This window comes from Procambarus clarkii, chromosome 14 (genome assembly GCF_040958095.1).
Source record: "Procambarus clarkii isolate CNS0578487 chromosome 14, FALCON_Pclarkii_2.0, whole genome shotgun sequence".
In the NCBI taxonomy this organism is placed as follows: domain Eukaryota; kingdom Metazoa; phylum Arthropoda; class Malacostraca; order Decapoda; family Cambaridae; genus Procambarus; species Procambarus clarkii.
The window spans coordinates 32,409,099-32,422,997 of NC_091163.1; the positions used below are offsets into that span (position 1 = coordinate 32,409,099).

Here is a 13,899-nt window from a genome sequence, read left to right on the forward strand (position 1 = left end):
CAGTGTCAGGAAGCAAAAATGGCCAGCAGACGGGAGTGGAGGAAGTACAGAAGACAAAGAACAGAGGACAACAGAAGCAGATACAACAGAGCTAGGAACGATTACATTAACATAAGACGAACATCGGAAAGGGACTATGAGAACGATATTGCAATCAAAGCGAAAAAACAACCTAAGTTACTACACAGTCATATAAGAAGAAAAATGTCGGTGAACGACTAAGTGACAAGACTAAGGAAGACAGAGGGGGCATATACTGAAAGTGACAAGGAAATCTGCGAGGCACTGAATGCCAGTTTCCATGGAGTGTTCACTACCGAGCCTGAGCAGCTCCCATTGTTGGAAGGGGTTACCCTAGATGAAAGACTATCAGATATAGAGGTGACAGCAGAGGAGGTAATGAGACAGTTGACAACTCTAGATGCAACTAAAGCAGTTGGACCAGACAAAGTATCACCGTGGATACTAAAAGAAGCAGCACAAGCCCTCAGCGTGCCTCTGGCAATGATCTTTAATGAGTCACTTATGTCAGGAGAATTGCCCAGTTGCTGGAAGAAGGCAAATGTCGTGCCGATCTTCAAGAAAGGAGATAGGTAGGAGGCACTTAACTACAGACCTGTATCACTGACAAGCATCCCCTGTAAAATACTGAAAAGAATAATTAGGCTGCGACTGGTTGCACACCTGGAGAACATTAGGTTTGTGAACAAACATCAACATGGGTTCTGGACAGGGAAATCGTGCCTAACAAACCTTCTGGAATTCTATGATAAAATAACGAGGATAAGACAGGACAGAGATGGTTGGGCAGACTGCATATTTCTGGACTGCCAAAAAGCCTTTGATACAGTACCGCACATGAGACTGCTGTTCAAGCTCGAGAGGCAGGCGGGGGTGGGGGGAAAGGTCCTAGAATGGATAAGGAACTACCTAACAGGAAGGAGCCAAAGAGTTACGGTAAGGGGCGAGAAGTCGGACTGGCGAACAGTAACAAGTGGAGTACCACAAGGATCGGTGCTGGGACCAATTCTATTTCTTGTATATGTTAACGACATGTTTACAGGCGTAGAGTCCTACATGTCGATGTTTGCGGATGATGCAAAGTTGATGAGAAGAGTTGTGACAGATGAGGATTGCAGGATCCTCCAAGAGGACCTGAACAGATTGCAGAGATGGTCAGAGAAATGGCTACTAGAATTCAACACGAGCAAATGTAAAGTTATGGAAATGGGACTAGGAGATAGGAGACCAAAGGGACAGTACACAATGAAGGGGAACAGCCTACCTGTAACGACGCGTGAAAGAGACCTGGGGGTGGACGTAACACCTAATCTATCTCCTGAGGCACATATTAATAGGATAACGACAGCAGCGTACTCTACACTGGCAAAAGTTAGAACATCATTCAGAAACCTAAGTAAGGAGGCATTTAGGGCGCTTTACACTGCCTACGTAAGGCCAGTCTTAGAGTATGCCGCCTCATCATGGAGTCCCCATCTGAAGAAGCATATAATGAAACTGGAAAAGGTTCAGAGGTTTGCAACGAGACTCGTCCCAGAGCTACGAGGGATGGGGTATGAAGAGCGCCTGAGGGAACTGTGCCTTACGACACTAGAAAGAAGAAGGGAGAGGGGGGACATGATAGGAACGTATAAGATACTCAGAGGAATTGACAGAGTGGACATAGACGAAATGTTCACACGGAATAGTAACAGAACGAGAGGACATGGATGGAAGCTTGAAACTCAGATGAGTCACAGAGATGTTAGGAAGTTTTCTTTTAGCGTGAGAGTAGTGGGGAAATGGAATGCACTTCAGGAACAGGTTGTGGAAGCAAATACTATTCATAATTTTAAAACCAGGTATGATAGGGAAATGGGACAGGAGTCATTGCTGTAAACAACCGATACTCGAAAGGCGGGATCCAAGAGTCAATGCTCGATCCTGCAGACACAACTAGGTGAGTACAACTAGGTGAGTACACACACAGGAAGCATCCCGTAGCAGCTGTATAACTCCCAGGTACCAATTTTCTGCAAGATAACAGGTGCATCAGGGTGAAGGAAACTCTGCCCATTTATTTTTCCGGCGGTGCCGGGGGGGGGGGGGTTATCAAACCCCGGTCCATCGGTCCACGAGTCTAGAGTGCTGTCCAGTCAGCCACCACCTCCCTATGCGAGGTATAGGTGTATCTCTCCATATGTGTGTGTGTGTGTGTGTGTGTGTGTGTGTGTGTGTGTGTGTGTGTGTGTGTGTGTGTGTGTGTGTGTGTGTGTGTGTGTGTGTGTGTGTGTTTACATGTTGATATATGAAAACTTGAGTAATGTTACAACAATGTACTAGACACAAGGAGTGAGACTGACCTTGCACAGAAGGGCCAGAAGTTCTCGCTGCTCATCGTTGGTGATGGATTTTGGTAGTGCCTGAAGAAATATAACAATTAACTCAATTGTAATACCAAATTGTGCATATGGAAAATATTGCACAATTTCCTGTGCCTTTCCTGAACACAGGAAAGAAGCTCTGAGCATGTCTCGCAAGACCTTGAGTGCAGGGTACCTTGAGTGCAGGGGACCTTGAGTGCAGGGTACCTTGAGTGCAAGGGGACCTTGAGTGCAAGGGGACCTTGAGTATAGGGGACCTTGAGTGCAAGGGGACCTTGAGTGCAAGGGGACCTTGAGTATAGGGGACCTTGAGAGCAGGGTACCTTGAGTGCAGGGAACCTAGAGTGCAGGGAACCTAGAGTGCACGGGACCTTGAGTGCAAGGGACCTTGAGTGCAGGGGACCTTGAGTGCAGGGAACCTTGAGTGCAGGGAACCTTGAGTACAAGAGTACCTTGAGTACAGGGGTACCTTGAGTGCAGGGGTACCTTGAGCGCAGGGTACCTTGAGTGCAGGGTACCTTGAGTGCAGGGGTACCTTGAGTGCAGGGGTACCTTGAGTGCACGGGTACCTGGAGTGCAGGGGTACCTGGAGTGCAGGGTACCTTGAGTACAAGGTACCTTGAGTGCAGATGACCTTGAGTGCAGGGTACGTTGAGTGCAGGGCACCTTGAATGCAGGGTACCTTGAGTGCAGGGTACCTTGAGTGCAGGGGACCTTGAGTAGGGTACCGTGAGAGCAGGGGTACCTTGAGTCCAGGGTACGTTGAGTGCAGGGTACCTTGAGTACAGGGTACCTTAAGTGCAGGGTACCTTGAGTGCAGGGTACCTTGAGTGCAGGGTACCTTGAGTGCAGGGGTACCTTGAGTGCAGGGTACCTTGAGTACAGGGTATCTTGAGTGTATGGGTACCTTGAGTGCAGGGTATCTTGAGTGTATGGGTACCTTGAGTGCAGGGGTACCTTGAGTGTAGGGAACCTTGAGTGCAGGGTACCTTGAGTGCAAGGGTACCTTGAGTTCAGGGGACCTTGAGTGCAGGGTACCTTGAGTGTATTGGTACCTTGAGTGCAGGGGTACCTTGAGTGCAGGGTACGTTGAGTGCAGGGTACCTTGAGTACATAGGGTACCTTGAGTGCAGGGTAAGTTAAGTACAGGGGTACCTTGAGTGCAGAGGTACCTTGAGTGCAGGGTATCTTGAGTGTATGGGTAATTTGAGTGCAGGGTATCTTGAGTGTATGGGTACCTTGAGTGCAGGGTACCTTGAGTGCAGGGGTACCTTAAGTGTAGGGAATCTTGAGTGCAGGGTACCTTGAGTGCAGGGTACCTTGAGTGCAAGGGTACCTTGAGTGCAAGGGTACCTTGAGTGCAGGGGTACCTTGAGTGCAGGGTACCTTGAGTGCAAGGATACCTTGAGTGCAGGGTACCTTGAGTGCAGGGTACCTTGAGTGCAGGGGTATCTAGAGTGCAGGGTACCTTGAGTGCAAGGATACCTTGAGTGCAGTGTCTGCCTTCTCTATCTTCTTTTAACAAGGTCGCCAGCTGGGTTGATATATCTGCACCCCCAGCAGTGCAGTTCAGTGGGTGTATTCTATACTGCTTGTTGCCAAAGTGTTGCTACTCCTACAGGGTTGGCACTGGTCTGTCAGCCCAAGGTACACTTCCATAAAAGTCTGTGTGGCTTTACCTCTCTCCAGCCACTACATTGCTTGTTGCCAAAGTATTGCCACCATTCCAGCTCTGATACTGGACAGATAGCCTAGAGTACACTTCTACATAAATCTGTGCTGCTTTACCATTCTCCAGCCACTAAGAACTTCTGTAGAAAACGTGATGTTCACTAAGTGTAAATATAATATTCCTCGTGTGTGCTAATAGAGATTATTATGGTGGCACACTTAAACACAATGTTAAAATATGTGAGTTTACTGACATAAGATACATGATCGGGCTGCATGGTCACATAAACAATTATAATCAATACAGGAAAGGAAAATAAGAATAAACAATATGGAGATCGTCAGCAACACCTTCTTTCACGACCTCCAATAACTCCTTCAACTGGGCAGATTTAAAAGGAGCCACACACTCCCTAAACGAGGGACTGCTTCGTCAATGTCGTCCACCTCCTCTTCAACTGCCCCGTCATCCACACACACTGTACTCTTCAACAGTCCTGGACACAAGCTGCCCTGCAGCCTATCCTATTACTAATGTATCAATGTTATACTGTAACATACTTGGGTAAATATCGTGGCCTATCTAGCCTACTCAAACAAGGGGTAATGGGAGGGAAATTGATCTACCTTTACATTCCTGGCTCACGACGCCTGTCCCTTGATGGTGTGAAGTTTTCACGCTTCCTGAGTCGGTCCTTGACGATCCAGGAACGTTCCACAAGTCCTCAGGTGTCGTGAAGCCTTCGCTTCGTTGCCAAACCACTCCCAGTTTCAGATATCCAAATCCTGGTTCACCAGTTGGCACTGAGCTAATCACTGTATGCACACACTCGTCCCTTCCACAAGGTGTTGCTCCTTGCCGTAGGAACGGTGTCGTCCCTCCAAAATCCTCAGTGAACGTTACCCGGTCATAGCTAGGCCTGCCCGCCACTCCTTCCAGACCCTCAAGCGTCAGGCGGCGTCCCTCCAGCGTCGTTGCCAACCGATTCTTCAAGTTTTGGCACTTCTCTGCTCAATGAACTTGATTTCTTCTTGCTTCCCGGAAGCACAGGGTCTCCAATAACAATGGTGGGCTGCGATGACTAGTTTTAATCCACTGAGTAAGGTTTGTAGAGCCTCAAATCCTCGAGAGCTGATTGAGGCGCATCCTCCCACCTCCACAGTCTGATCAACTCTGACGCTAACACAGCTGGCGTCACCAGGGTCACTTGGCGATGTCATGCCGGGCTCTGATTGGTCGCCTGTGACCTAAGTCAGTTAATCCGCACTCAGCTGGCGCCCTCCAGAAAATGGCGGATCTGTAGGTAAGGGGTACCATTTCATTTGTATCAGGGCGCCACTTTCCCCTTACCTACAAACTTATAACGTAAATCTCTCCCTTACCTGGCGGCCGATCTGGTCGCCACAAATACCAAAAGATTCCCTGCATCTCAGGGAATCAGTAGAGAAAGCTGATATGACTCTTAAAGCAGGCAAACAGAAAAAATAGGAGAGGGCACCGTAACATACCCTTCCCCTTAAAATAAGAGTCATATCGAATGAGCAGCATTGGAGTGGGCAACTATGCTCTTGCTCCCTCCATTCCTGAAGTGTTACTCCTCCGGTTTGTGTCGTGGCTCGCACCACCTCGCCAGTCACTTGTGATCATATACTTCCACCTCGCACAGGACCGGGTGGAGTGGGTGTTCCCTGAACACCTATAAGGGATCCTCCTTCCGTGTCCACGAGTACGTCCCAATGACTCGTTACCACTGCAAGGTTCAGTGCACGTAGGGCCTCCACTGTGTCGTGCACTCTGAGGTACCCTTGCACTTCCACTGCGTCCTACAGGTACTCCATGCTTCTTCTCAGGATCTCCTCTTTGCCATTCTTCTCTCTTCTCGGTTACTCTTCTCCCATAAGTGCGCTGTCTCCTCACAGCGACACCTGTTTCCTGTCCTCCATCCAGCGACTTCATCTTTTCTACACTAGGCTTTTGTGATGGCCCAGTGCCCCTCTGGCTAGGCTGGTGCCTACCCTGGGTATACCTGTTCCCTGCTTTCTTCCAATTTCTCTTCCCATGCCATTCATTCCACCGTCCTTGACGACCATCTTCATTCCTCCATGAGACTCTTCTTCCATGTAGACGTCTTCTGTGCGTGGTTGAGCTTATTCGCCTCACTGTTGCTCACCTCACCACGGTGGTTCTTCTTGCACCCACCACTATTTGTCCAGCCGGCGTAGGGTGCACTGTATCGTGGCTCTTCCACTCTGCCCCTCACCACCGTTTGCTCATCCATTGAGCTCACCGTACTCACCCTATTAGGTGGAGGGAGTGTGGCCTGCAGCAACTTCACCGTCCCAGGCGTTTGTACAGCTACTCCTCGCCACTCCTCCACACGCATCATTAGGCTTAACCGCAGGTCCTCGTCGGGGTTATCCACGACCTCCGATGACCTCTCGGCCTTTTCGCCTTCGTCGTTGTCATCCCTGACGACGTTATCATTGGCGCGGTTGGCAACCTCACCACTGCCTGGGTCAGCCAACACCTCACCTGGCAGGGTCGCACCACTGCCTGACACATAGGCACTCCTGGCCCAATTGGGTTGTATTCTTCCTCCACCGAGGTTGTTACCCAGCACCATCTGCACATGCTCTAAGGGTAACTTAGGGGCTATGGCTACGATAGCCTTCTCGACTTCATGGTCGGCATTCAGCTGTACCTCGTGAAATAGTAACCTGTACTCCTCTCCCCACACTCCGTATTCTCACCATTTCCACAGGTGATTCATTATATTCGTTGGGAAAAATACTCCTGGCTACCATACTTATGTCAGCACCCGTATCACGAAGAACTGCAATCTCCACTGGATCTGACTTCCCAAACTTCACTGTGGCCCCGAAAACGAAGGGGTTTTCGCTCAACTTCATTTCTCAATCATTCACATTGGGTCCACTATAATATGGGGTATTAACAAATACTCTCTCCTCTTCTAACTCTAACATCAGTCCCATAGTCCTCCGGTGCTCGTCACAATCACGGGCGAAATGTCCTCTTACACCACAGTTGTAGCATCGGCCGCCTCCACTAGGCGACCATTCGCCAGTCACTCTGGCTATGCCAACAGTAGACGTTCCCTGAGTCCTACTTGGATTCCCTGTCATCGGTTTCCAGGCAGAAGATCCTGCCCCCGAGCTAGGTCCACTGCTCACAGCTTGGGGCTTCCTTCCCGCGTCCCTCGAGCTCTTGAACCGATTTACTTCACTAGGAGTGAAGGACTATGCTTGGGAGAATCTCCGCCCGTCCTCGCTCCCTCTGAACTTCTAAAGTTCACTCTAGACCTAGCGTAAGGCGGGTGTCTGGGCGGTTCCTCCCTTCTGAGATGCAGTACCTCCTCCAGCATGTCAGCTCAGTCCGCTGCAGCTTTAAGTTCCTTTATTCCTGTCTCCTTTACTCTAACCTTGAGTTCCAGATGGAGCATCGACATGAACTTTTCCATAACAATCAACTGTTTCAGCTCCTCCATCGTCTCTACTTCTTCGGCCTTCAGCCATCGTAGAAACTTGCCCTCCATGCCCCGAACAGTCTCAGCATATGACCTTCCTGATGCCCTTGTGCAATCACGGAAGCATTTCCTGTAGACCTCCGGGGTTAGTCTATATGAGTGGAGCACCGCTTTCTTGATTGTGTCGTATATGGCGCACTCCACTATGTCCAACATGTTATAAGCCTCTCTGGACTCACCAGTCAATCTACTCTGCACTAACGCAGCCCAATCCTCCTCCGGCTATTCCTTCAATATTGCAATCCTCTCAAAATGGTCGAAAAAGCCCCGGCCTCTAAAGGATCAATGGTGGGTAGATCGCGCTCCTTGGCCTTGAGGTCGTCCCGACGTGCAGGTATCAAGACTAACCTACGATCAACACGCCTCAACTCGACCTCCCTGTTCGCCTCTATCTCGGCTCGCCGAATTTGTAACTGGGCTTCCCTATCTTCTCGTTTCAGCCGCGCCTCTCTTTCTTTTCATTTCAGCTGCGCCTCCCTTTCTTTTCGTTTCAGCGGCGCCTCCCATTCTTTTCGTTTCAACCGCGCCTCTCTTTCTTTTCGTTTCAGCTGTGCCTCTCTTTCTCGCTCCTCACGCTGCGCTTCTCTTTCTTCTCATCTCAGCTGTGCCTCTCTCTCACGCTCTTCACGCCGTAGCTGCACCTCTCTCTCCTCGCATTGCAGCTGTGCTTCTCTCTCCTCTCGACGCAGTTGTGCCTCTAATTGCATTCGCATTATCTCCAGCTGCACGCTCTTCCGGCTACTAATGGATCCCCCGCTGCTTCCACGTTCACCGCGAGTTCTGGCCACACTGGCAGGTGCTTGGGAATGTTCTACTTGGGACGGCCCACCTTGAGACGGCCCTTCTTGAGACGGCTCCTCTCCCGTCGTCTCCTCTCAAGCTGTGAGCTGTGCCATGATCTCTATCCTTCGCTCCGCTACCTTAGTCGTCCTCAACCTGATCCCAAAGTGGTTTGCCACTTGTTGGAGCTGAGCTTTAGTACACTCCTCCAAAATTTTCTCATCCCTCAGCTCAAGAAATATCTTTACTTTATCCTCCTCCATCTCTAGGTTATCGAGCATACATGACAGCACAGCACAAACAAGTTAGTAGGTGCTAATTTCACCGTTTCAGTCCCTTAGCTGGTTGGGTAACACTATTACTGAATTCTCTCGCAACACTGTATTAGTACCCTGGCAACACTGTACCTCGAGGAACGAGTCCTGGCAAGGTCGCCAGTTCTTGTCATGGGGGGGAGGCGGGGGCTGGGGCTCTGCTAGCAACTCTCAAGGCAGAATACTCAGCCCCTCCGACTCTCGAGACTCTCCAGAGTCTCCTGGTTCCACAGGAGAGGACTAATAATACCCACCACTGCAGGTCTTTGCCCCTGCCACTAGGGGTGCCACTGATTCACCCTGGAAGGCCTTCAGTCAACCTCGGGGAAACTGCTTTTAGCAATTGTGGCCTAGACCCATGGAGAAGTGAAGGAAGACCCAGGCTTGCCTTTTAACTATAACTTCCCCTGAGTCTTGCCTGCCAGACAAAAGTTGCAGGAATTCCTTTCCTGTCTGCCTTCTCTATCTTCTTTTAACAAGGTCGCCAGCTGGGTTGATATATCTGCACCCCCAGCAGTGCAGTTCAGTGGGTGTATTCTATACTGCTTGTTGCCAAAGTGTTGCTACTCCAACAGGGTTGGCACTGGTCTGTCAGCCCAAGGTACACTTCCATAAAAGTCTGTGTGGCTTTACCTCTCTCCAGCCACTACATTGCTTGTTGCCAATGCGTTGCAACCATTCCGGCTCTGATACTGGACAGATAGCCTAGGGTACACTTCTGAAATGGTAGGGGATACCATTTCATTTGTATCAGGGCGCCACTTTCCCCTTACCTACAAACTTATAACGTAAATCTCCCCCTTACCTGGCGGCCGATCTGGTCGCCACATAAACCAAAAAATTCCCTGCATCTCAGGGAATCAGTAGAGAAAGCTGATATGACTCTTAAAGCAGGCAAACAGAAGAAATAGGAGAGGGCACTGTAACAATATATATATATATATATATATATATATATATATATATATATATATATATATATATATATATATATATATATATATGTCGTACCTAGTAGCCAGAACGCACTTCTCAGCCTACTATGCAAGGCCCGATTTGCCTAATAAGCCAAGTTTTCATGATTTAATGTTTTTTCGACTACCTAACCTACCTAACCTAACCTAACCTAACTTTTTCGGCTACCTAACCCAACCTAACCTATAAAGATAGGTTAGGTCATATATATATATATATATATATATATATATATATATATATATATATATATATATATATATATGTCGTACCTAGTAGCCAGAACGCACTTCTCAGCCTACTATTCAAGGCCCGATTTGCCTAATAAGCCAAGTTTTCATGAATTAATGTTTTTTCGTCTACCTAACCTACCTAACCTAACCTAACCTAGCTTTTTTTGGCTACCTAACCTAACCTTACCTATAAATATAGGTTAGGTTAGGTTAGGTAGGGTTGGTTAGGTTCGGTCATATATCTACGTTAATTTTAACTCCAATAAAAAAAAAATTGACCTCATACATAGAGAAAAGGGTTGCTTTATCATTTCATAAGAAAAAAATTATAGTAAATATATTAATTCAGGAAAACTTGGCTTATTAGGCAAATCGGGCCTTGAATAGTAGGCTGAGAAGTGAGTTCTGGCTACTAGGTACGACATATATATATATATATATATATATTATATATATATATATATACATATATATATATATAATATATATATATATATATATATATATATATTATGTATGTATGTGTATGTAATAAATATGTATATATGTATGTATATATGTATAAATGTGTATATATGTATGTGTGTGTGTAATAAATATATTACACACACACATACATGGATACAGGGAAGCCCACATAACTGGCCCGCCTTCAGCAGCCAGTTAGAGTGGCTGTGCCTAATTTACCTGTAGTCGGTTTCAAGAGATCATGTACCGTACCTTGCGGTTACCGTGCGATGATTCCGGGACTTAGCGTGCCCGCTGCACAAGCTCCGACCAGGCTTCATAGTTGGTGGACTGGTCAACCCGGCTGTTTGACGCGGCTCCTCGCAGCCTGACGTATGAATCACAGCCTGATTGATCAGGTATCACAGACTGGTTGATCATATCACAGCCTGGTTGATCATATCACAGCCTGGTTGATCATATCACAGCCTGGTTGATCATATCACAGACTGGTTGATCATATCACAACCTGGTTGTTCAGGTATTCCACAATTACTGCGCATATATCAGGTGTCTCTTGGAAAAGCGTCACCAATATTTTTAAATTAACCTGCGACCAATTTTGATATAAGAAAGTAAGCAACCACAGAGTTGATAATATTGGCCTAGTTGCTACCATTATGTTCACTGGTGAGACATAGGTAAGGTGAGGTAGTTATTATAGGTAAGGTGAGGTAGTTATCAGGGGTAAGGTGAGGTAGTTATCAGGGGTAAGGTGAGGTAGTTATCAGGGGTAAGGTGAGGTAGTTATTATGGGTAACGTGAGGTAGTTATTATAGGTAAGGTGAGGTAGTTATTATAGGTAAGGTGAGGTAGTTATTATGGGTAAGGTGAGGTAGTTATCAGGGGTAAGGTGAGGTAGTTATTATGGGTAACGTGAGGTAGTTATTATAGGTAAGGTGAGGTAATTATTATGGGTAAGGTGAGCTAGTTATCAGGGGTAAGGTGAGGTAGTTATTATGGGTAACGTGAGGTAGTTATTATAGGTAAGGTGAGGTAGTTATTATGGATAAGGTGAGGTAGTTATCAGGGGTAAGGTGAGGTAGTTATTATGGGTAACGTGAGGTAGTTATTATGGGTAAGGTGAGGTAGTTATTATGAGTAAGGTGGGGTAGTTATTATAGGTAAGGTGAGGTAGTTATCAGGGGTAAGGTGAAGGAGTTATTATGGGTAAGGTGAGGTAGTTATTATGGGTAAGGTGAGGTAGTTATTATGTGTAAGGTGAGGTAGTTATTATGGGTAAGGTGAGGTAGTTATCAGGGGTAAGGTGAGGTAGTTATTATGGGTAAGGTGAGGTAGTTATTATGGTTAACGTGAGGTAGTTATTATAGGTAAGGTGAGGTAGTTATTATAGGTAAGGTGAGGGAGTTATTATGGGTAAGGTGAGGTAGTTATTATGGGTAAGGTGAGGTAGTTATTATAGGTAAGGTGACGTAGTTATTATGGGTAAGGTGAGGTAGTTATTATGGGTAACGTGAGGTAGTTATTATGGGTAACGTGAGGTAGTTATTATAGGTAAGGTGACGTAGTTATTATGGGTAAGGTGAGGTAGTTATTATGGGTAAGGTGAGGTAGTTATTATGGGTAACGTGAGGTAGTTATTATGGGTAAGGTGAGGTAGTTATCAGAGGTAAGGTGAGGTAGTTATCAGGGGTAAGGTGAGGTAGTTATTATGGGTAAGGTGAGGTAGTTATCAGGGGTAAGGTGAGGTAGTTATTATGGGTAAGGTGAGGTAGTTATCAGGGATAAGGTGAGGTAGTTACCAGGGGTAAGGTGAGGTAGTTATCAGGAATATGGTATGGTAGTAATCAGGGAAATTGTGAGGCAGTTATTAGGGGAAAGCTTCTTAATGCCTCCACCACACCCGAAGCTTCCAGACACCACCACCACACCCGAAGCTTCCAGACACCACCACCACACCCGAAGCTTCCAGACACCACCACCACACCCGAAGCTTCCAGATACCACCACCACACCCCAGGCTTCCAGATACCACCACCACACCCCAAGCTTCCAGACACCACCACCACACCCCAAGCTTCCAGACACCACCACCACACCCCAAGCTTCCAGACACCACCACCACACCCCAAGCTTCCAGACACCACCACCACACCCCTAGCTTCCAGATACCACCACCACACCCCAAGCTTCCAGACACCACCACCGCACCCCAAGCTTCCAGACACCACCACCACACCCCAAGCTTCCAGACACCACCACCACACCCCAAGCTTCCAGACACCACCACCACACCCCAAGCTTCCAGACACCACCACCACACCCCAAGCTTCCAGACACCACCACCACACCCCAAGCTTCCAGACACCACCACCACACCCCAAGCTTCCAGACACCACCACCACACCCCAAGCTTCCAGATACCACCACCACACCCCAAGCTTCCAGACACCACCACCGCACCCCAAGCTTCCAGACACCACCACCACACCCCAAGCTTCCAGACACCACCACCACACCCCAAGCTTCCAGACACCACCACCACACCCCAAGCTTCCAGACACCACCACCACACCCCAAGCTTCCAGACACCACCACCACACCCCAAGCTTCCAGACACCACCACCACACCCCAAGCTTCAAGACACCACACCCACAACCCAAGCTTCCAGACACCAGAGCCATGAATCAAGCTTCTCTACATGAGCCCTCAGTTTTTATGTGATTTCGTTTAAAAGTAGATTTCTAGAGATTTGATTAAACACCTCAATCAAAAATTATCAATAACAAAAGCATCTTGAATAATGACAATTAACAGCATAGATTGATAAACTCAAAATGTTGTAACATAGCTTTTAATAATACAAAACGTTAAAAATTTGTCATTGTTACAAGAATATAAAAATAGAGGAAGAAAGATTAGCTTCTAATATTGCAGCTTCTAAATATATACATCAGTTTCTAATAAAGAAAATAAGGAGGCAGATTAATAAAATAACCCACACTTTGAGGATGCAATATTATCCAGAAAGCCAGCTCTACCACCGTAGCCTATGACACCCAGAAAGTCAGCGCTAGCAAGCGTTCTATTTGGGTATGACATAGCAGGCCTAGCACCCGGGCATTACATAGCAAGCCTAGCGCCCAGGCATGACATAGCAAGCGTTATATATGGGCTTGACATAAGGCTAGCGCCTGGGCATGACAGAGCAAGGCTAGTGCCCGGGCATTACATAGCAAGCCTAGTGCCCGGGCATTACATAGCAAGCGTTATATATGGGCTTGACATAAGGCTAGCGCCTGGGCATGACATAGCAAGCCTAGTGGCCGGCATTACATAGCAAGCCTAGCGCCTGGGCATGACATAACAAGCCTAGTGCCCGGACATTACATAGCAAGCCTAGTGCCCGGGCATTACATAGCAAGCCTAGCGCCCGGGCATGACATAGCAAGCGTTATATTTGGGCTTGAACATAGCAAGCCTAGCGCCTGGGCATGACATAGCAAGCCTAGTGGCCGGGCATTACAT

At 47.5% G+C, this 13,899-nt stretch overlaps 1 protein-coding gene across 1 annotated transcript in view; it reads right to left on the reverse strand.

Annotated features, from left to right (window-relative positions):
- The window catches only part of LOC123771022 (uncharacterized), a 570,661-nt gene that overhangs the window by 188,176 nt on the left and 368,586 nt on the right, over window positions 1-13,899 (reverse strand). The window contains exon 14 of the mRNA XM_069324755.1: window positions 2,364-2,423. Within this exon, the coding sequence (XP_069180856.1) occupies window positions 2,364-2,423 (60 nt within the window). The remainder of the gene's footprint in view (window positions 1-2,363; window positions 2,424-13,899) is intronic.